We start from the raw sequence: 25,835 nt of genomic DNA, 5'->3' as shown, positions 1-25,835 counted from the left end.
AGAAGAAAATGACCTAAAAAATAACTTTAGGAGAACACTAGAGGCCCTTAATGAGAAATGAAAAAAATTACTTCAAAGAAATGGAGGAAAAGACAAACCAAAAATGGAAGAAATCAACAAACCCCTTAAAGAAAACAAACAAACAAAAAAACAATCAAACAGATGAAAGAAACAATTCGAGACTTTCAAACTGAAATAGAGACAATAAATAAGACACAAACTGAGGGAATTCTGGGCATGGAAAATATGACAAAGTGATCAGGAACCACAAATGCAGGCATAAACAGCAGAATACAAGAGATGGAAGAGAGAATCTCTAGCACTGAAAGTATAATAGAGGAAATAAACTCATTGGTCAAAGAAAACTTTAAACCTAACAAAAGCTTAACACAAAATATCCACACCATTAAAAGAATAAACTTGAGAATAATAGGGATAGAAGAAAGAGAAGTGCAATGCAAAAGCACAGAAAATATACTCAACAAAATCATAGAGGAAAACTTTCTGAACCTAAAGATTATTTTTATGAAGGTAAAAGAAGCTTACAGAACACCAAATAGATTGTATTAAAAAAGTCCTCTTGCCACATAATAATCAAAACACTAACCATACAGAATAAAAAGAATATTAAAAGCTGCAAAGGAAAAAGGCCAAGTAACATATAAAAGCAAACCTATCTGAATTACACCTGACTTCTCAATGGAAACAATGAAAGCCAGAAGGTTCTGTTCAAGTGTTATGCTGACATTAAGAGACCACGGATGCCAGCCCAGAATACTATATTCAGCAAGCTGTCAATAACCATAGATGGATAAAACAAGATATTCCATGACAGAACCAGATTTAACCAATACCAGCTGCAACCAAGCCTTTCACAAAGAACTAGGAGGAAAACTCCAACCCAAGGAAGTTAGCAACATCTACAAAAACACAGACAATAGGTGATCTCACCACAGCAAATCCTAAAGAAGAGAAAAAACACACACACAATAACATCACCAACAATGAAAATTAAAAGAACAGAAACTAGCAATCACTGGTCATAAATATAATTAATATAAATGGACACAACTCACCTATAAAAAGACACAGGCTAATAAATTGGATACAAAAACAGAATCCATCCTTCTGCTGCATACAGGAAGCACACTTCAATCTCAAAGACAGATTTGCCTCAGGGTAAAGGGTTGGGAAAAAAATGGATCTAGTGTACATGGGAAATAGAAAAAGAGAAGATCTACTGAGTAAATCAGGAGCATGGGGACCATGGTCTATGTAATCATAGTCTATGTGATACTGAACTTTTCAAAGCACACATTCTGCCATGTATCAGTGAAACCTATCAGTATTATAAAGAATAAATAAAGTACTTTATAAGGAACAAAGAGAATACCAGGTTTTATAATAAATTACTTGGCTACTAAAAGAATAAAAATACTTTTCACTGAGTAACAAAATTGTGGTAAACCTCTTTAACTTAAAAGAATTAATGTTTAATTATGTAAGCAACATAAAGATTTCACAGCAAATGATTGTGATGGTGATAAAAAAAATGTTTGGAGGTGAAGGGAAGGGAGCTTGAACAAATGAATGTAAACATTCAGTGAATCTTCAAGGTAGTACTTTGATTTGGAGAAATATTTTTGGAATGATGTTGATTGTTTGTTGTCATTTTAAGTGCTTTGACTGTAAAGGTGAATATTCATTCAGATATCAAACATCTGACACTGGGGGAAAGTTTGATAAGTTCTCTCTGATAGCTTCTAGTTACACTGCTCACACTGATTCAGTGAGACCCCTGGAAGTTGGAAGAGAGTTACATATGGTATTGCTTTTTCTGCGTGTATGGAGGAAATGATCAATAATACACACTAATGCAGAATAGAGTTAGGTGAAGAAAGATGGTAAGATGTGGTTGATTTCTGTGTTACTTGCCCAAAGTCTTCCGGGCAAGGTCAAGACACAAATATTCTTTCAATACCTCAGATTCTGATTTCAAGCTGTTTGGATTTATTTGGCTGGAAATTACCTAGAGGACACAACACCACCAAAAGACACTGTATTTGTTCATCAATACAAATTTTGAAGAACTTTCTCATACAAAAGGCAATTCAGAAGGAGTCTTTATCATATTGTCTGTGTATGTACATATTTTTGAATGTAGCATTTGATCTCAGGGAGATAGTCAAGTATGCTTAATATAAATATTGTATATTAATATATTTAAATAATAAAAAGAATAATTGCCCGGGATTACTCACTAGAATAGGAATAATTTTCTGTTCCTGGAAATTAATTAGTATCTTAATGATACAAAGATTGTAACATCTTCAACATATTGTTTAATAACTTGAGTTAACTCTTTAAATTGTAGCGTTTTAGTTCCTCATATTTCTAAGCACTCAAAACACTCTTTCATCTACTTTTTATAATATCATAACAAAAGGCCAAAAATTTGCACTTTTCCTGAATAACAAAAATGTTCAGCAGTTTTAGCAGTACCAAATGACTTTTACGGAAGCATTTCATGGAAACTCAGCAAAGATTTGCAGTATCCAATGTTATATATTCAGTCAGAATACAATTTGACCATTAAACAGAGAACAAAGAAATCCAAAAGTAATGCCTGGGGCTTTGGCTACAGAAATGAATATAATGATTAATGCTTTGTGCAACTTGGGGCACATTTTCCTCAAGGAGAATTACAGTGCAGCTTTATTATTATAATTTCATTTTTTACTGTACTTTACATTACAATAGCAACCTTTTTACACTAAACGCAGCCCTTTGGCTGTATTCTGACAGTCTATTTGTGTTTTTATTTGATGAATAAAAAATAACTGAAGTAACAAAGATATAGCTTTCATTATTCATGCAAAAAGTTTAAAATAAAGTAGATCTGAACATAAATACTACTCATGGTGCTAGGGAGGTGCTCATGAGGTCCCCCTCTCCTGAGGGATTATTAGTCTTTAACTGTTAGGGACAGAGGGCTCAATTTTCTTTAGTAAGGAGTGGAGCTCCTAATTGGTTGCTCTTGCTCCAGTAAATTACATCCCACTAATGTTCAGTCAAGAAACTCTAACTTAACTAAGCGAGCCACACATAGAAGATATAGGCATGTATACTGGCTAGTTTTTATACCAGCTTAACTCAGACTAATGGTGATATGGGAAGAGTGAAGCTCAGTGAAAAAGTTCCCCCAGCACACTGGCCTGTAGGCAAGTCTGTGAACATTGTGGTTAGTGATGTGGTAGAATCCAGCCAACTGTAGGCTCTGTCATTCCCTGGGCAGATAGTCCTCTATGTTTTAAGAACGTGGTCTGATCTAGTCATGAGGAAATATCCAGAAAGTAATGTTCCTTCATGGCTTCCTAATCAGTTTCTGCCACAATGTTCTTTCCTTGTATACTCAGTGATGGTGTGTAACTTGAGTGTTGTAAGAAGAAATGAATGGTTTTCCTCCCAAGCTGCTTATGTTTAAGATGTTTTATCACAGCAGAAGAACCCCTAATCAAGACACTAAGATGGGTTTCAGGAGAATAAGGAGAGGAATGGGATGACAATGAGGAACACGTGTGAAATTGACTAAATTTTTATCATATAAGCATATGAAACTCTCAAACAAAACACTGAAAACTATTTTGTATTACCTAATAAGCTGTCATTAGGGATTAACAAGGTGCTTTGACACTTTTATTAAATGTTATTGCATTTTTATTGAACATGTGTTGATATGTTCAATGGCACATAGAAGACAGCAGTGCTGAAGACGATTCTTATTTGGAATGCAGAGATCTATGACATTTTCACCTCCGCAGGGGCCAGTTTTCAAAATAAAATTATTAGGTTTCAAAAATGAAAACTATCCTTTAAGTTGTAGCTGGAGAAATAAAGTTGTTTATATCATATTAACTTAATTTTTTCAATGCCTAGTGTTCTTGATACTTTCGTTCTGATTCTAAATAAATTAACATTAAAGTTCAATTTTTGCAAATTATACTCTTTAAAAAGTGACAGATGTGAGAAGAGAGAGAACGATGTGGGAGAAAAGAACTTGTCAGACTGTTGCTTTTTAATTAGATACAATACGTGGGATGTGAGACATGTCACTAGCAAGTTTAATATATGGCTATTTAATATGATCAAAAGAAAAAAACAACCATTATATTGATGTCTCATTCTAGACTTTATCAAATCTGAACTCCTGAACATGCAACAAGCCACAGAGGCATTGCTTTTTTGCTCTGTGCTCTAAAGACCACATGGTCTCCTGGAGTGCTCCAAGCGTGCCAGGCTACAGACCCCATACAGAGGAACTGTGGGATAGATTACATCTAGTCTGGAAGGTCTTGCAACAGCAGCCAGGGTAGACTGGCAGGGTCCAGGCTCTTCAAACTAGCAGATTCCTGACATTCACTCCAATTAGCTAGGAAATCATCAATACTCATTTTCCAGCTATATAACACCTCTCCTGCCAGGAGCTTGATGTTCTCTGAATCTTCGCTATGATCTTTCTGTAAATACTTATCCTAGGTGGATCAGACTTGAATATTGTTCCATTGTCCAGCTTACCTGGGTCTTAAGTTTACTTTTGTTCATGTGAGTTCTACTCCAATTTACCTAAGAAACTTTTTTTTTTACAGGAAAAATTAGTCTTTGACTAGTTCAGCTTAATACTCAGGCATACTCAAAATAATAAATGTAACAATTGTTTCTGTATACCTCTATTTCAGAAAGCTCTATTTCAGAGATGTGATCAGAGTATTAAATAAGGTTTCTTAAAGTTTCTTTAGGATAAGCTTTCTCATATAAACTTTTTTTGAATAAGCATAGTTTGCCCTAACATATTGAATACTTTGAAGAGTATATAAACTTTCTCTGATTAGTATAGGATTTCCCAAACATTTAACCACACAATACTTCTCTTTAAATGTTAGCTATTTACATTATAAAACATAAATGGTCAATAGACTATAATATGGAGAAATATTAATCAAAATATTAGTTATAAAGAAAGAAAAATTGAAATCAATTTTATAGAAATATTTTAGGCCACTATATTTTGGTACTTTATATAAAAGTTAATTTAGAGCCTCTTTTTTTCTATTTTACGCATTTGTGTAATTTTATAGGTTCATATATATGCCTTATATACAAATATACTATGCTTTATGCCATAAACGCCTATTTGAAAATCTACAGTTTTTTTTATTGTCTCCACCCCTCCTTTGGACTGCCATTAACACCTCTGTGTACTGGCAATGTCTTTCTTTGACTGCCAGCAGAGTAACTGTTCTTTTCCAGTTTGACCTCAGTTTCTCCAACCCAGGGTTCCTCTTTGTTCCTATGCTCTGATTTTCTAACTGCCAAACTGTGCTTAGGTCAAGACACCTCATCCTTTTCAATGCTTATTTATTCTAGCTAGTCCACATTTAAAACCCAAGTTCATATTTTAATCAAGAATCTCAATTGTCCCTCTTCTTTAACAATATTTTAGTTAAGTTTCTCCCTGACTCTAAACCTTGGCATCCCTATCGATCCCCAGGCCCTTGAGGAAGACAGACAGCACAAGCTCTGAGTCTTCTGTAGCCTGTTCCATGTAGATTTTGCTTTAGAAACTTGATGACTATAACTACATCACTGAGATGTAAATCTATTTAAAAGTTCCTTGACAAGTTTGATCATCCAAGGATGTCTTTATCTAGCATTTTAAACCATCCTTTGAGTAATCAATGAACAGAATGTTGCCATCTCCTAGTCTTTGTGAGTTGAAACCTAATGTTAATGGCATGTAGTTCCAACATGTAAAACTACCTTATTATGAATTGTTTCTTTGTGTAAGACTGCTATATACTGTGTTTGAACTTTTCTTTAGGAAACAGTTATTGAGAAATTATTAATTGTTTTTCATATTCTTTGTTTCACTTTTTCTACCCCTTTCCCAATGGGTTTTAAGTTTTTTGCTTACAGCCTTTTTCCAGCATGGAATTTTCTCTATATGCTACATATCCCTAACAACTTGAAGCAACTTGAATAACATCTAATAAGTATTTTGTTAGCTGTTAAATAAAGGAAAATGGGAAGAAGATGAAACACCCTTTTCTCTGGTAACCATCCATGAAAACAAAGACTGATGGATTGAGCAAAGTTTTGAAAGAGATACAGGGATAAAAGTAGAGACATTGATATATGCTGGTGCCCAGATGACCTACTTGAGAATTTGTGTATTAATAATATCATGGATATTAATATTAACAGAGATGGTGTTTACGTGGTATTGGTCAGTCTTCCCTGACTCATACTTCAGAAAATGTTGGGTTCACCAATGAACACATTGATGTATCTGTTGTCCTTTTACTAGCTTTATTGTCCTAGAGATAACAGTGACAATCTAAAAGTTTAGAAAATCTAATAGGCTTCAGGACAACGAAGCTTAAGTATATGATATTTTTGGAGGTCTGATTTATGTTCTCATAAAACATATGAGTCAAAGAAAACATAGTAAGTGCTAAAAAGTGTTCTAATGGTGGATCTCAGAAATAACCAGCAATTTGTGTACTTTTAAAGGAATTGAGATATGCACTTGAAAAAGTCAAAAGACTTGAACAATTTATTTTTATGAATACAAACTTACATTGTAAATATGTGCATTAGGTCTTATAATTTCAGAACATGATAAATTTTATTATCAGTAACAGACCTAAGGATGCTCACTGCAGTGGTGGGTGGGTAAGGATTCTCCTCTAGTTTTGACACTCTAAATTTATCTTTAAGAATGAGAGTCTCAGAAAGTCAGTGCAAGGTGAGTCATCCTCTTGTAATGCACTACCTGAGTATTTGATCAAGTCACAGACTTTATATCCATGACAAATTGCAGACAAACTTAGTCTCTGGCCTTAAAATATACTCTTCTCAGAAATTTAAGTCATGTGTGTGTAATAAAATAATTCTAACTTGTGACCTTAAATGAGTTCTCATTTGGGCTTGACACTCATAAAGATTGTACTGCATTCACAGATCCTCTACTGCATGACTTTATAGCTTTTTAAATGACAATGGACATTTACTTATATTACAAGGTCATGGAAGATGATAGAATAAATGAAGAAAACTACATTTCATATCTTCCCTTCACATTGTGTGCTCAAATTGTTCAAGAATCTACTTCAACCTTCAAAGTATTTTAAAACAATTAAAGTACCTACCAACTTAAGAAACAAACAAAATATAAACATGTTTCCCACTTTTGTTACATTTCTCTGTCTTTAAAGTTGTACTATATTGGTTTACATGTTTTATTTAAGAGATGTTAGTGATTTATCTTGTCATTATGTATTTGTCCCATAATTATAGGTTATGTCTTTTGATATTTGTATAAATATAAAATATACATCTCACTAGTAAGATGCTATTTTTCTTCAAGGTCACATTTGCAAATTTATGCCTCTATGATAAATATGAGTCTAGTCCATGATTTACCTCATATTGTCTATATGTTGTGTATTTTTCTTAATTGTTACTTGATCCAAGACTCATATGAATGTCCTTAAATATAAAGTACAAGAAGATAGATATGCCTTATAAGAACAGGAATATTTTCAAAGTTCTCATAAATATATGTACCCTAAAACTTTAAAACACAAACACTTATAGATAATGCTGAGACTACAGCATGGAACAGAGATTTAAAACAGTCTGGACTTGCAAAAATATTTGTCAGCCATGCAAAAAATAGACAATGCTTAATAGGATAGGTTAAACACACATCATTAAGTAAAAGAATGTAAAAAATATTTTATAGATGCAAGCTGATAAAGAATTAGGTTGTATTCATGACAAAACAGTTCAAAGAAGGATTAATTATAAATCAAATAGCTAATAAGAATTTTATCAATAAAGAAGCATGTTGTAATACTATTTTTAAAATTGATCCCAGATATAAACCCAAAAAAAGTATTTTCAAGAAATATTTACTAGATTAAATGTTAATTTGGTAATTAAATGATATTTAAACATGTAATGTCATGGAAAATGGGGGTTAGGGCTATATTTTTATACATAAGCAACACAAAACACATTTCAGCAAAAGGTTTATTTTTACATTTGCCTTTTCAAAAACCAAAGACAGAAGTTAAAGGATTACTCACTGGTTATAGATACCAATGATTAAGACTTGAATTATAAACCTATTTCTATCAGGCTTTATAAAAATGGGTATGTTTAAACATAATGATATGCTTGCTGATTTCAGCAGCTAGGAAGCATAAGTAAGTATTACATGGATATGCTCAATCTTCTTGGCACCAATGGCAAGGTAGTGAGTGTGGTGATTATGACAAAGACAAAATGTCCTTAATTGTTTCAGTGCTTTTGTAGAAAGTAGACAATGTTTGGCACTAATTGACACGACAAGTTTGTTTCTGAACTGTTTTCAGATTTATTAACCACTATGATTCCTAAATGATTGAAAAATCTTTATTCTTTATATAAAGAATTGATAAAAGTTAGCTATCTCAGCTATTGTAGTGGTAGCTAGAAGTCGCAGTATTGACTGAATAACAGCTGCCTATTCTTCTGAAGGTCCTGATTTCAATTTCCAGCAGCCACATACATGGTGGCTCACAACCATCTCTAATGAGATCTGTTGCCCCATTGAGGAAGAGGCCTGGTCAGTTATCCTCATCAACTTAGGAAACGAAACCCAATATGGACAAGTTCAACAGGACCGCCATATACAGGCTGCCCATGCACGCTTCAGCATTGCCAGGGCATAAATTTCATTTTTCATCTAATTATTAACAGAGCTATTGAAGAGGAAAACAAGAGAGCCAAACTCTATGCACTATAGCAACAATGAGTACAGGCTTTTAGTAACAATCCCTGGATAGATACATTCCAGTGCTTAGAGGGATCATACCAATTACCTATATTTCAATGACTCCATCATTAACATATACAGGAGAAGGGTACCAAATGATGCTGCAATTGATATGATTAAAATTTCATATGCAGAACATGGTTCCAGGCACACAACAGCATTCAATATATACAATGCTATACCAAAACCTAGAGTCTTAGTGGTTTGACTAGCAACATAGGCTTATTACTTTTCTGAACTGGATTCCTAATTTATCAATGTTCAACACAATGTTATTTCTTTAACGGACTTTTAAAAATATATTATTTTATTTCAGTATTATTTAGATAGGACAGGTGTTCAAATATTTAAATTAAAACTGAATTGCACATTTCTAGATTTATTTTAGGTAGGTTTTCTTATCTTTCTCCTCTATATACTGAAAATTTTCCATGATTTTTGTTTTTAATTTTTTAACATTTATTTTTAATATGTGTATGGGTGTTTCCTTGCATGTATATTTGTCAGAAGGGTTTTGGTTCCCTGGGACTGGAGTTTACAGATGGTTGTGAACTGTTATGTGAGTATTAGCCATCAAATCTAGGTCCTTTGGAAATTCAGCCAATACAGTTAATAACTAAGCTACCTCTGTAGTCCCAGTTGTTATAAATTCAATACAAGGATGGGAAAATAATGAAATTGTAATTCTAATGTAGATTTTTTTTGTCAGATCCAAGAATGGAAGTAGCAGACCCAAGCCACTGATGATTTTCCCTTCCAATCAGACATTCCTATAAACAATAATCTTCCTATAATTCTCAAGCAAAATCTGATCTAAATATCAGTTCCATTTATTTCTGTTTTATTATTTATTTCACTTTTTTGAGAGAGGGAGAGAGAGATAGAGATGAGAGAGAGAGAGAGAGAGAGAGAGAGAGAGAGAGAGAGAGAGAGAGAGAGAAGAGAGATAAGCTCTTGGAGGACAGTGGTTTTAAATCACCTGGGGCTGGGATTGCACATAATTGTGAATATTCTAACATTAGTGCCACAAACCAAAGCCAGGTGCTCTGCAAAGGAGGTATGTACTCAGTCACTGAACAGCATCTCCAGCCCAATTGTCAGTCAATATTTTTTAAAAGGTATTTGTATATGATAGATGATGATAATTGCTACTCCGACTCATTGGTAAGAACTCTAAATCTCATTTTTCCATGTGGCATTTTGGCAATTCCCATTCAATGACTATGCTTTAGCTACAGAGGACACAACAGCTTGTATTAAATCTAACTTTATGTGGAAAACTGCCCACACTATTTATAAATAAATTCAGTCAGAATAACTTACTAAGCCACTGCTGTGTTCTTAGGAATATGTTTAAGAACAAGAAAATAACACCAATACTTAATTCATAACATTTCTATTGTACACCAAAGAAAAATTCTTTTGGATGCAGGAGCTTCTCATATATTCATTTCAAGAAATAATAATTAACAAAACCAAGGAATCCTTTAGATGTAAGTGTGATTTGATTCTGTAACAGAGCATGAAATCATGACAGGCATAGATTTCTGAATGGTGAATTATTCCATCATTCCCTGAATCTTTCTTTAGGATACTGGACAAAGTCATGAATATAAGATATTAGCTTATTAACTTTGAAGAAATCTGGTGATTCCTGAACATATTGCACACTTTGGTCATAGAACTTAGAGAATTAAAGCTAAAACTGTGCTGAAAGTGGAAGCTCCCTCCATAGGGCAAGCTTTCATGGTGCTGGAAGTGTCTTTGCAAGCTGACAGGAACAAGTCATCAGCAGTCTTACCTATATGTGAATCCTGTTAGCTATAATAATAACTAACATCTGGTCAGGATTGCAATCTACTGCAATAGTGCCGTGGCTCTTAAGGGAGTGGCCAACAGATTTTTGGTTGGACTTGAATTTCATGCCTGATTTTCTAAAATTGTTCAAGAGTCAGAGTCTAGACTGGTTATAGGCCCTAACAGGGAGCCTACTACTAACAGTCATGTTGTTAAACTACCTTCTAAATACTCATGTTTATACCCATAGATTAGTGTTGCTCCCAGCCTTCATTGGAGATGCTTTCTACAACAGAGAAAAGTGGCTAATGCAAAACCTCACAACTAATTAACGTGCTGAGAATAAGTCATGGTGAAGTGCTTAGCCATAAATGGGACAGCTAGATTACCTATCATGCACTTTGAGATTTAGGAAGCATCACAGACAAAGGGACACGCATGATGTAAGAACCTAGAGTGGGGTGCTATACAGCAAAGAGAAGTCTTCTAGATGGGGCATAATCATTGCACTCAAAATCTCATTGATGGGATAGTTATCTGCCCAAAACTTGTACAACCTTGGCCCTGCCAACATTTCACTATGGAAGGAGGCAGGGATCTGTAAGACCTCTCTCTTCCTGAGTAACTATTGGCAGATAACAGTCACTGGAGAAAGTAGTGCCATTGTTTTCAGTGATGTAGCAACTGATAAATTGCGCTCCCACCAGTACATAAAAATCTTACCTATGGTCAGGCAAAATATTCTGATTAAACACAGTGAGTCATATATAAGGAAATGACAAAGAATGAATGGAACTTGTTTAAAAGAGGTTTCCCCACTAGGGGAAGAGATGATGGGAAACCAGGAAAAAGGGTGTAAGCATCTAAAATTCAGGATATAAATGTATGAAACTCCAAAAAATTGAAAAATGTTTTAAAAGTCAAATGAACTTTCAATTATATAATTTTAATACACTGTCAGATCATTCTCTCTCTTTTAAAACACACTACAGTTATCAGCAATTGATTCTTACATGTCTATTATGTATAATACCTTATCTTCTATCAAAATAGACTATTATGTTTGTCACTGCTTTCAGGGTAATCTTTGTGTGCCATGGTGGAAATGTATACTTCTATAGCTATTATGGGAAATAGTATTATTTTTAAATTAAAAATTAGAATTACTGTATGATTAATAAATTCCAACCTTGCATATTTATCCAAAAGGAAGTAGAGTCATCATATTTAAAAGCTATTCTCATATTCACAGTAGTACAACTCACAATAAACATGGAAGGAAACAACAACAGTATGCTGTATAACACAATCATTAACCAGTGATAGAAAGAAGAAAAACTCTGTTATGCACACTCATATGACCAGAGTTAAATTGCTGCAAGTGGAAACTACCAGGATCTAAAAGAACTGTACGGTTTGGTAAATAAATAGAATTGTTAAATGTGGATCTCAGGAGCTGAGAGTTGAACGCTGGATTCTCAAATGTTAGGGGCAGTAGTGGGAAGGAAGGAGTTCATAAAGTGTGACCAAGGGGTTCTAAGCTACAGTGTGATTGGAGTGAGAAGTTCTGGTGTGCTACTGCAAAGTGAGGTAAAGATAGATAACTGTAATACGGTATATATTTAAAAGTCTACTAGAGGAAAATGTGCTTGAAGATACAGATATGTTTGACATGAATTACACGTTATTACAATGTGTCGATGTATCAAAACATTATACTACCTCAATATAATAAATTGAACTTGTGTTGATAACATTTAAGTTAATTTTTGAACAAATTTCAGAGGAATGTCTGCTATCTTTCCAGTTTCTCCATTGAGTGTATCACATTCAGCACTATGTTGATCCATTAAGACTTTGAACCCAATATACTGACTTCCCATTTCAAGTTCAAGCATTCCTCTATGTCTTCTACCCTTTCTTTATTCAGTCTTGGGTGAATTCTTAGAGTTTCCTCCATAATAGAAGAAAAACTTCAGATTCTCATTACACCCCAGTTCCTCATATTTTCATGAGAAAATAAGACAGAAAATTTATTCCTTTTACACAAGACTGTGCCATGTAAAAACAGAAAAGAATAAAAACATACAATATTAATAATGAAAAGAAAGTGGATATAGATAAGCAACTTAAAATACTAAGACATACAGTAAAGGCTGTTACCACTCAGAAAAAAGTTTACACATAGTAATTGTGACAAGTTATTATATTCTGAAATCATCCATAAAATATATCAAAAGCAAACATTATGAAATACACCCAAACATGTTACTGATAGTGGGGGACCTGAATCTGAACTTACACTGCTGATGCCAGAGGCGATTATCTTGACCTCTTCATTCAACAAGGATACCAAAGGACAGGTGAAATGGATAATGTTCCAGAAACATCTATTATTAGAATATATTCAAAACAGATATAGAAAACTAGAGTTGCTATGACATTGGTAAACAAGGAAAATTTTACAAAATTCTCACACTTAGATGGATTAAAAAATAATATGCAAGTTATAAAGCATTTATTATTTAAATTGTTCTAGAATTTAGAAACTGGAGCACATTTTAATCTTGTTGTTTAATCATAATATTAAGATTCTGAACCCTCAGTAAAAAAGTACAACAAATTCACAGACATACTAAAACTAAGACAGGATTGGGAAAATCCAATGTGTTGTTAAAAAATATAAAGAACTGTGTTTCAAAACACACATCTGCTGCATTCCTGCTTGATAAAGATGATAGTATTAGCATTTATTAGGTAATTAGCTTACCAAGTATTTTATACAAATATTCATCAAAAGCCACAGAGGAAGGTATTTTTCCCCCATTTGTGTAGTACTGGTCAGAGCCCCTGAAAAATTTAAACTTACACTCTGGCTTGAGTGAATCTACAACATAACCTTGTGTTTAATAGTTCAAAAGTAGAAAGTATATTGGAATAAATTAGCCTAATGATTATTGAAAAGGAACAACATGCAGCTATACTCATAAATACAAACACTGAATGTATGTTAAGATTATATTCCACTCTAAAAAACTCAAAGCACTATAAGATAAAACAAAAGCAATGAACATTGAACGCTTGGGAATACAAAATTTTAATGAGAACATCACTGATGACTCCACACAAAGTTCAACTTAATTTTTTTGAACACCATGTTGCATAAACTAAATATATTATATAAACATATACATATGTACATAAATGTGTTATGCATGTGTGTTTACACACATAACATATATATATATGTGCATGTATTATGTTATGCAAGTGTGTTTACACATAAGCTCAAATATATGATATTATTATGGTATACACAAAAAACTGAATTTTCTTCTTTATGTATGGCAAATACTAAATATCTGGATCACCAGTTTTAATTGTTGAACTATTTTTATGACAATAACAAACTGATAAAATATTGGTTCATTTTTTTGTGGTGCCTACAAACAGAACTGCAATGATTATTTTTTCTCCAGTACAAGTTTTATCTATTTTTCAATAGAATCCTGGATACTTTTTTATTATTTACTTTTTTGCTTGTGGTTTTGGTTATTTTTGCTGGTAAATCCACATTTCACAAGTTACACATGTGTCACTGAAGGTGAATCGTAAGTCTTGGTTCATTTCAGATAAATTCCTTGCGTTGGAATCATGGGAACTGCACAAGGAAACAGAAAGTCAGTGATGGCCAGTAGACAGATGTTTCCATGGAAACCTAGCAAGGAAAAGGACACCTAGTATTGGCTTGTATTGGATTTCTCATTATTCAGTTGTCCATGAAAGTGTACAAGGCCCTTTCCTCAGTGTATTGGACCTCAATACACTCTGCCAATCTGCTACCATGGCTGTTGAAATGCAATGATGCCCCATGATTGTTGCAGAGGTGAGCAATTACACCCTGATTCAGGTTATTCACTTTGGAAATATTCTTAACATCTCATCTTCTTGTAACACCTCTGTTTATTACTATATGCTGAACTTTAATTTTCCCCACCAAACTGTATATTTCACCTCTTTCTCCAGGGTCTAATTTAGTAAGTCTCTTGCCCCATCCACACCTTCTTCAAAACCTGCCAGATCTATCAACTGAGAATTGTTTTTTACTTTCTTATGACTTACTTAAGACATTGTAATTTTCATTTTGTAATTTTCCACTGCAAAAATATTGATGTCATTTTATAAATGGCCTATAACTTTTGATAATCAGGAATATCTTTGCTAATATCTATGAAAAGAATACAAACATGGGGCTGTGCATATGTGTCTCAGTAGTAAAACGTTTGCTTAGCTTACCCAAGGCTCCGAGTTGAGAAAGATGTGGAAAATTATGCTCAAAAAGTTAAAAATAATCTAGACTATTCTTAACTATTTCCATTCACTTCCCATTTCCAAAATGGCTTATTTAAAGGACAAAGGAATTTTATAATTTTTTTACCATAATACACAGGATACTTTTCATCTCTGCTGAAATTCGCTCAAAAGCACTGGATATGAGTTTTAAACAATATACATGTTTATTGTACGTATATTTAATACACACACATCATATATATCTATATACACATATGAGAGAGACAGACAGACAGACACACACACATAGAGAAAGAGACAGAGAGAGAGATATTTCTTGTATTAATTAATACTGTCAAATATTTTCTAGAAATTTGAAATGACTGTTTACATATCCTTGTGAATTTTCCAGGTACGTTGTTACTATAAAAAGCAAATTCCAGACCACATCAACACTTCAACTGAAAAAGTTTTTTTTCTTCTTAAAAATATTCAAACCATTTTTTCTGCTTCAAAGATTTCAGCAAAACTGACTCTCAATTATAGATGGCTTGATTCCTTAGAAAAGTACAGATCTATAAAACTTAGTAGCGTATGTTAAAACTTCAAAGTTAAGCTCAAAGGTAATATTTGTTATATAAACTCTGAAAAATAGAGTGAAAATACATTTTCTTAATGTCTCAAAGTTATGAATGCACATGGAAATTCTCATCTGCTCTCTCAATCAGAGCCATCCATATATTTGTTATTTATGAAATATAAAACATACCTTTCAAATTCTTATGCATTATAATTACTTTGTATAGCTCTGCTGCCTTTGGGGAGATTTACCTGCCTGTCTTAGAGATGGGTAATGAAGGTAACCTGTATGAATTATGGAATAACGGTCATGTAGCTGGAAAGGTAGCATGTGAGCTGGCATGGGTTACTAGTATGGATGACATCCATCATTGACTTAGCAGATGTCCACAAAATAGCACCAGGTTAAAACTGAAAATTAAAAAATAAAACAATCCTGCTTGAGTTGGGAGAAGAAGGAAAAATTTTAATGGTGTATACTAGGTTTTACCCTAAAGCTGTCATAAGTTTCTAGAATATTCTAATATGCTGTCTAGTGAGATATTCCAGCAGCATGCATTGAGATTTTCTATAGTATGCTTAATAGACTACTTTCTCCTTCTAAAGCTCCACTCTGAAAAACTATATTAGCTGCGCTGGTTCCAGATAGAACTTGTCCGTCCCTATTCTGACTGTAGTTGTTCTTCTGAGATTATTTCTGAATGAGTCTCCCCCTCATGGATGTTATGTATTCACCAGAGCCCAGAATATACAAACTACAAAGAATAATGCACTTACTTTTTCATATCAGTTTTCTCTCCAATTTGATTATCCTGTCAACCTGGCCAAACCATGCCCAGAATTTGTCCAAAGAATTTAGATTTGTATAAGAAGGTAATATTAAATAATATAAATATAAAATATGATTTAAATAAAAGTATGAGATAATAATTTAAGTTTGCATAAATTGTCATATGGTTTAATATTTTTCCTCAGTGTGAGTCTTTGAAGAACATTAAAAATTCCAAGTTTTATTACATTGTCATGACTGTACACATGATACTTTCACTGTAGAATTTAACTCCCTCAATTCCCACACAACGCAGATCACATCAGGCCACTCTGTTATTTTAATAATTTCTTGGAAAGCTCTTAGTGGATTGGCTAAGAAGCTGATGGTTTTAAACTAGCTATAGTAGTCTGAAACAATGGAGTTGGCTAGCAATAGAGGTTGTTCCTACTTGGTCTAAGCTCTCCTTTGAAGAATCAGTAAACAGAAACATCTCTTGCGATCCCGGAAGCAATGAATAGCTCATGAAATTGCAGGACTCAAATCACCGGAGTCAGAAGAATCCTGCTGCCACACCCAGTCATTAAGAGCAGATTTTCCCACTAGTATTACCTAAACAGTGCATTAGAATAGCTGCTTTCATGACATTTTCATGGTATTAGATTGCACAAGTAATCTAGAAATATTTTAACTTTAAAGGAGAATTATATGTAGGTTGTTTGCAATTATTATGTTATTTTTATAATGATCTTGACATACTGAGGATTTGATGTCTGTGGGGTTCAGTAATCAGTAGACCATAGATACTTCATGACTTGTATGTTAAAATAGTGAACATGTGAAAACAATAAGGAAAGTGACGGCTTATTCTGTCCATGATGTGGAGCAAAAGTAACACTTCTCTATTGATAGAGTGCAAACTTTTACATCCACTAGGGATATCAATATGGCATTTCCTTCAGAAAATTTGGAATCAGTCTACCTCAAGACCGAGCTATATCATTCTTGGGCATATACCCAAAAGACGCCCCATCTTACTACAAGAACACTTGCTCAGCTATGTTCATAGTAGCATTATTCACAATAGCCAGTAACTAGAAACAACCAATTGTTCTTCAATCAAAGAATAGATAAAGAAAATGTGATATATGTAAAGATGGAGTATTACTCAGGAATTAGAAAAAGTATGTAATTTGCAGGCAAATGGAACAAGAAAAAAATCATCCTGAGTGAGGTAATTCAGACCCAGGAAGACAAAAATGGCATGCACTTACTTATAAGTGGATATCAGCTGTTCAGTAAAGGATAATCACACTGTACCCCACAGACCCAGAGAGGCTAAATTGCAAGAAGAGCTCTGAGGCAGCTCTGAATATATATATATATATATATATATATATATATATATATATATATATATATATATATATATATATTCACTTGTATGTCTTGTTAGGAGAAATTCCTCATGACCATATTATAATCCATTGTCCGTCTGCCATTGAGTTTTCATAGTTACTTCAGAATTCTAAACCTAGCTTCTGGTTAGTTGCATATATATATATATATACATATATATATATGTATATATATATATTATATAGGTAGTCTTACACTCTGCTGTGCTTTTCTGAGTTTCTGAGTTGTACAGAGGCTTTTGCTTTCATGCGATCTATTTTGCCTTTCTTATTCTCATGCTCTAATGCAATCTCTTATATTTTTCCTTTCAAGTCATAGTCCATGTATCTCACTAAAGCCTTAATTATTATCATTAAATATTTTTAGATACTTTTTGTAACTTATTAAAGATGGAGGTTGTGATGGGTGATTGTGATTTTTATAATCACTACAGAAATATATCCTATAGAGTAAGAGAGTCTAAGCTGAAGATGCTGATTCAGAGATTTATTTGTTGTTTCACAAAAGCAGCAACCTAGCAAAATATTTCCTCTGAGTCAGTATCAGAAACTGATGTACTGGGCCATGCTCAACCCTCAATTGTCATTAAACCTAATACAGACTGAGAAGCACTATAGTTCCAGAGAGTCACTGAGGCAAGCAGAGTGCGGCAGTATGGAATCTTTGCCTGTAAGTCTAGACAAGCATCTGTGTGAACCCCTGAGAGTTAATCCTAGGTCACAATTGAGGCTGAGATGTTAGAAACAAGAGACATCTACCAGTAAAAGCTCACGGAATGGAGGGGAGATGGTCCAAGAGAGAAGCTGTATGCATCATAGCAGCATAGGAAGCATAACTAGACAGCTCCAGCCTCCCAAGTTCTTTAGAACCCAGGTGATTTCAAGTGAATGCCAAATGCTGGACATGGAGTCACATGATTTAGTGTTTCTCTTCCTAGGTTTTGATCTTTTTTATCAAAAGTTATTTCTGAATTTATTAAAATGATCCTAGGATTCTTCTTTATTCTACTATTCTTCCAGTTTGGAGTAAGAATTTTCATATTGTGTTGTTGTGTATTGTAATATGTTACTTGTTTCTAATTTTATAGGTTATCATAGTTTAGAGATTGATTGAGTCTCTAATGAGATATAGACTGGACTTGTAAATAGTGTGAAAACAGTTGAAGACTGAAAGCACTATTGATGTCAAGTGAATGATTCTGCATTACTATATAGCCATAAACCTATGCTGACCAGGGGTGGGATATTATGAGGTTAATATAAATGTGTTTGGATATCAAGTTTCCAAGTGGTGGAGTGGTAATGTTTAATATTGACTGTAAGATTGTTGGGAAATAACAGAGAATACCCCTCATACTGGTGAGGAATAACATGCTTTAAATTTAACCTTAGAGAAAAGTTTTTTTAACCTAGTAATTCTTTCATATGTTTAATAATCTTCCAAAATCAGACAGAATTAGGTGCATTCAAGATGGTACTTAGGGTGTTTAATAATTTATACAAGTTCTAATTGTCACAGTAATTTCAAAGAAAATAAAACAACCTTTTCAATATATTTGGTATACTATATCTTAATTCCATATAAAATAGTTAAGAACTTAATATCCTAAGTTGTATTTTAAATACAAATTATATATAATAAAATATGATAATGGTAATTTTTCAATAAATTAATCAGACTTCTTTTTGTGAGTTTCTAGTCCCTTGTTTTGTATAATCAAAATTCTTCAAGTCAACAATTAAAACATCACACCATTCTTTCCCACACCCCTTAACTTCTAGTTTCTAGCAGGCTTCTATATTCTTACATAAAAAGTGATTTTAAGAAACAAATAATACTTTAAAATGAATCATAATTTACATTAGTTGAAAATTGTTTACTATAAATTTAAATAATTGGTGTCTGACTTTAGATGCATTTCCAGAAAATAATTCTCTTAAAACTTAGACCACACTGTTTTACAGAAGAACCCTTCATTTCTCAACAATCATTACCATTATAATATTCAAATTTTAGGCTAATTGTTACTGATCCTGTAAAATATAGAATGATAAGCATCAGTCTTTGTTGGAAGGAATTGTGTTTAAAACAACTGAATAGAGTTTTGAATTGTGCTTATAGAAGAAATTATAACACCACTTCAAATAAACCATTTTTTCCTTATAATTAATAATGGTAATACCCAAAGTAAAAACTGTGAGGATTCTTAGATTATCTTAAAGTGATTAAAATAACACACATGAAGGACGCACTGTGATTTAATGCGTCCATCACATGGCAGTTCTGACTTAGGGTGGTAGTGCTGTGAATATGATCCCTAGATTTTGAAGCTGTCTGAACTAAAATATTTAAGCAGTGTCAGGTATGGGTTCCATTTCATGGAGCAAGTCTTAAATGTTGGAAAAGATCTAATGCAATATATTGTAGTATTTGAATTTGTCCTATCTTTCCCCTTATTATTGCATTTGGCACACACTTTGTTAGGACAAAGATTGTGAGATATGGTTGGGGGTTTCCAAAATCCTTACCAGATAACTCTGTTAAGATAGAATGTTGCTCCCCTTCATTGTAAAGTTATTCTTTCTCTCACACTTCTCTTTGGAATAAAATCACAGTGAATATCTCATAATTAAAAAGTGAGGAACTACATATCACTTTCTAACTAAAGATTCTTCTGCTTGGTGAATTTGTCTATCTCTGATCAGCAATTTATTTAAACATTTATTTACATCAACAAACCCTCATAATATTTATAAGGAGTAATAATCTCATTCTCTTTCTCTTTGTTGTTCACGTGATGTGGATTTTCCAAACTTGTGTTTCTTTAAGAGTTTGTTTGGATTTATTTATTGACTGATTGATTTAATTAACCAATTCTGTTCTGTATTTTTCAGCTCTGAAAGATGCTCTGAGTTCATTTTGACTGGTTCCTGCCTTTAGTCCTAGAATCAACCAGTCTTCCATAAACTCAGTTAGCTATTTTAGAAACCAAGCTTTAGATTCTGAGTATAGTTGGCCATTTCATATTAAATATTAATTTTATGGCCTTCCTAGAAATTGTTAAATGCACTTGTGAATTAATTCAGATAACTGTGCATGGTGCTGAGCCTTATGCACTGATGTGATGCTCACAGTTCTTCCCTGGACACCTTGCTACCCTGATTCCTAGAGTTAAATTGTAATCCTCTCTTCCAGGTCAAGACTCCAAAAAGTGCAAATGCATACATGGGGCTGAGCATGAATTTTTCTGAGTCAATGTACCAGTATTGAGACGTGAAGTAGTTGGATTTTTTTCACTCTAGGCAGGAGGATGATGCACACACAGAACACATGTGCAGTATCTGTTTAATACAAACTCATTAAAATGTCTTTTAATATAAGAGTGCAAAGAAATATCTACTTTTCCTCTGTCCCTGTGGCATTTAGCCTTTATCAGACAAGGGAGGTGACCATGGTGTTGGAAAAGAATGACATGGAGCAGTAAGGATCCCGGGATGTAATTTATTCCTGTGCACATATGTGTGAACTGTATGACAGATTTTTTTTTTCCTGAGGAGTTGAGACATACATATGTTAACTTATCCCAAAAAAGAGAGCCCCTGAAGACCAAAGTAATGATACTAACAATGCCAAATTTGGTGGACCAATTAATTTTTCTATTAATCTTACTAACAAGGGTTTGGGTGAGTAGTTACAAGAAATGACAATTACACAAAAAGCAACTGTAACACCAGAGAGCTCACCCTCAAATGGGTGAATTCTTCTGAAACTGCAACTCTGAAGCTTTCTATTCTATAAGCTGCTCCACAGTGAGAATGTCTTTTCTCTGTTTTACTGATGTGAGTCTACATTCCCAAAAACTGTTTACTCCCATTTACATTATTGGATAAAGTCCTCAATAATCTTTCAAGTTTTTATGTTTTTCTTTTTCACTTGTGACTTTTGGTGACTTTTAGTTTATTTACTGATGTTCATTAGCCTCCCTTTTTCTCCTGGAGCAAATATTGCCATTCCAGAGAATGTTGCAATCTAAAGGAACATGCCATACAATTCTATATACATACATGTATTCACATTTATACACTAAGGAATATGTACCCTCACAATGTTTTAGAATATTAAAATTTAAAAAGGAAAAAATATTGTATAACTTTTCAAAATTTGTAAACTACTTTAAAATACGGCTAATAGGAAACTAGAAAGTGGAATAAAGCTATTTAAATCATAAAATTCATTTAACTATATCAAATATTTTTACTGTAGCACTGATAATATCAGAGTAAAAAAGATATTATATTGAGTTCATTAATTAATTAAATAGCAAAATTGTGTACTAACCTTTCTCCAAAATTTCCAAATAAAAATTTTACCTAAATAAATTAAGCTAAAAATCATTCCTTCTGAAATCTGATTTCTTTATACATCTCAATACTGCATATTGCAATATAGAAGATACTAAACAATAAGGAAAATAAAATTAGGAAAGTTATACTTATGTTTTTGTAAAAAACAATTTTTGGTAATTAGTTTTAATATATGATGTAAATATTATATATTTAGGAACTCAGGGAAAATTAGGAACTTAGAGAGTTTTGAGGAATTGACCAAGAAGGCAGAAAGATGAAAGATTTTGGACAATAGCATATTTCAGCAATGAGATTGAAACAGGACCAATAGCATATAAATTCTCATTTTACCAATTCTCAGGCATTTTTGCAACTTAAAAAGTCTATTTTAAATGAGATGAGGCCAGATGGCAACCGAAAAGAAATATACCAGAAGGGTTGATGGGTAAAAATGTCAAAGGAATGAACTATTTGATAAAATACAATTCAGCCCAGCAAAGCTCATATAAAATTAGATAAATTGTAAGCAATTCCTGTTAGGTAAAGTGACATTATTAGTTTTTATACTATAAGCTTATATTAATTAAAATATTTTTAGCTATAGCTCCTCTTAATAATAATATCAAAGCTTCCTAAAACTTCACTACTATTTTTAAATTTACATTTTTCAAAGCTCTTGGACATTTTTTCCTGCATCCTTTCTGCAAACATTCATCATAGAGCAAATGCAGCATTTCACTGAACTGAATCTTTAAAAGGCAATAAGCCAAGTAATATGTCACTTTGCACAGGAATTGCTCCTTGAAAAAAATACTGCAGTTTCAAACGACAAACTGCTTGAGTCTCCATAATGTCAGAGTATTTTATGAACTAGCATGCTAAAATTCAATCTAAAATATATTGACTTATAGTACTGAGACTCCATGAAATCAACACATTGCTCGAAGTTCTGTCTTCTGTCTGGCAGCTGCTCTTGGGTGAGCTTTCCCATGGCAGTGTTGCTATGACACTAGGAAATGCTTCACGGCTACGCATTGACAAACCCAGAATACAAGTCACATGCTGATTCTGAACATCTCCCAGGTTTGTTTACTAAATTCTCAGAGTTTGAACAAAACCCTAAGAGACCTCAGACCACCTGGGAACAAGCTCCAAAGATAAGAAAACTAAAATCCAAAACATCTGTTTCTACAGCATACCAGTATGCTTAACTTCTTACAAAGCGTTCCCAGCACATTCTCATTACAATATGCCAACCTATTCAGACTTCCGTGTGGATTCATCTGTCTGAGTCATTGTCTCTGAAGCAACTCAATTTCCTCAAACTGTAGATGGGCCTGAAATTGCTTACCTGACTCACAAGCAAATGTCTTTGACGTTTCGTCATGAAAGATAATGGCCACGGCATGCTTCTTGGTCTCTCGAGGCAGTCTGGTAATATTTTTGATGTTGTGCAGTTCAGTTACCTTGAAAGAGAAGAATATTTTTTCTTTTTACTTTTGAAATTCGGGGGATAGGCCCCCAGAGCCTTGTATGTGCTAAGCAAACATTCTATCACTGAAAAGAAATTTATTTTAATATATGGTATATGTGCTACATTACAATGTTTTAAACAAAATGGTCAATTATCACTACCTTATGCACTGTTCAATAGGTCATTGTACTAAGTTTGAATTGACTCTATCCACCACCAGTAAAGGACGAAACATGTCTTATATGAGGCCTTCAGTTTTAGTCATTATTCATATTGGTTGCTGTATTGGAAATAGTCTAGTGATCATGCAGAATAGCTTCATGGAGGCTGTGCTGTTATTAAACTTGTATCTGCAGAAAGCAATAACAATTTGGTACAAAGAGAGTTCTCATTAAATATGTTTTGAATATTGATGAGATTTAGCAAGAAGTCTCTTCTCTAACACCTTCCAATATACAAGTTCCAGATAAGGCTCGATTACACAGCATCTGACACCTGCCAATGAAATAAATCCAATTAACATTTCAAGCTTCCAGAGAAAGAATATTTGTTTTTAGAATTTGTGTACCAATCATTTTCACAAGCATGATTCCAGAAGACATAGAGCTAATTATTGTTTGCTTTCCAGTACCAGCAGCAGTGAAGGACTTGAGAATGAAATTTCAGCTCAAAGTGGGGTATTGATGCATGCTGAACTTTTTTTCATGATGCTTTTGTTGTTTATATATTAATAAATTTTGTTATTTGACAGTTTTCACACATACATAGTGTATTCTGATTACTCTTCCACCTCTGTTGTATTTTAATAACTACATTACTAATGTGGAAATGGGTCTTTCCCTCTTTAGGATTGTTAGCACGTGTAGGATCTTGAACTTGATTGTAAAACACTGATGACATGCTAATGAGCTGATACTACCTTCATCACTGTATAAAAGGAAAGAAACTTGATGATCAGAGGATATAGCAGTTCAGTACTATATAGCCTGATAAGCAGGCAAACCCGGTCTGATTCTAATGCTCAGATTCCTGACTTCTCTAGCGATTGGTCTCTAGCGTTGGATCAATATAAGGAGTATCTTCTTTGATAAAGACCTCTCTTTTGACTTAGTTGTGTAAAAAACAAAGTTTTCACTTTATTATACATGTTTCAACTGTTTTGAAGAAAATTAAAACAAGGAAAAAACTCAATTCCATTGATAACTTAGAATACATTAAGCTCAATAGATTTTTTTTTAGAACTGCTAAACTTAGAGCTATTGATATCAGTTGTGTAGTGCTTTAGGTATAATGCATATACATATTTTATATATTTCAAGATTTTTCTGTCATATTTGAAGGTAGCCATAGTAATATTGATTAAAATTCCACAGTATAGCTGAAGTTAAAGTGATCAATACCTGACCAAAATCTGCAATTATATCATATAAAAATGACATGTACAAAATAAAAGTATGTAGTTACTATTTTAAAAGAGTTGTTCTCTACTTTTCATGGATTTTTTGAAGATTTTCAAGGGCAGCGAATTGCAATACCACATGCAACTCATGACCTGTCACACCCTATAGAATTCTCATAAATCATTATTCATATTTTTTTCTCTCTACTTGCAGTCATCTTAAGATTAATATGCATCATATAACTGATGCAAATAGTTATTTCAGGTATGATAAAGTTGTCTTTATGTAAAAGCATGCATTTCTATGTATACATACACAATACATCATCTACTTATAAATCTTCTACCTATCTCACATCTATCTGAAAGTTTTTTTCTTTTCCATGTGAGAAGAACTGTATACAAATATGTTATAATCTGAGGAATGACAGTTTTTGGAGAGAAACGAAAATTCTATTTATGAAACAGTGACAAACATATTATATTTTAATCACACACCAAAGTGTATTATCAAATACAATATAACTCTTGAATTTTAAAAGATGTTTAAACCCAATTTTATTTTAAGGCAATAGATTAAAGTTACTTTTGAAAAAAGATATTATTTCTAAATATTACTAGCTTTGTCTAAATAATATTATCAAAACTGAGTCTAAAAGTAATGATGAATTTGTGTTGCTTAAGAATTAGTATAAAATGTGAATATAAAGGCTATAATCTGCTAGAGTGTTGTGTAAAATGTCTTACACATACTAAACAAATAATATAAAAAAACTCTTGTTAGGAGACATTCACAGATACTTTTAATTACAAATGTAGAGTAATACTGGAAATGATACTATGGACTTTATATTTTTTGTTGTCATAACTAAAATCAA

The 25,835-nt window shown here is 33.0% G+C and overlaps 1 protein-coding gene across 2 annotated transcripts in view; it reads right to left on the bottom strand.

Moving 5' to 3' along the window:
• Nucleotides 1-25,835, bottom strand: part of Dok6 (docking protein 6) — a 367,856-nt gene that overhangs the window by 190,986 nt on the left and 151,035 nt on the right. For both annotated transcript variants that reach the window (XM_085676334.2, XM_048419471.3), the window contains exon 3: nt 23,436-23,550. In XM_085676334.2, the coding sequence (XP_085532460.1) occupies nt 23,436-23,550 (115 nt within the window). The remainder of the gene's footprint in view (nt 1-23,435; nt 23,551-25,835) is intronic.

Source organism: Myodes glareolus, chromosome 13 (genome assembly GCF_982192425.1).
Source record: "Myodes glareolus chromosome 13, mMyoGla1.1, whole genome shotgun sequence".
NCBI classification, from domain to species: domain Eukaryota; kingdom Metazoa; phylum Chordata; class Mammalia; order Rodentia; family Cricetidae; genus Myodes; species Myodes glareolus.
This window is presented reverse-complemented; position numbering and strand designations above follow the sequence as displayed.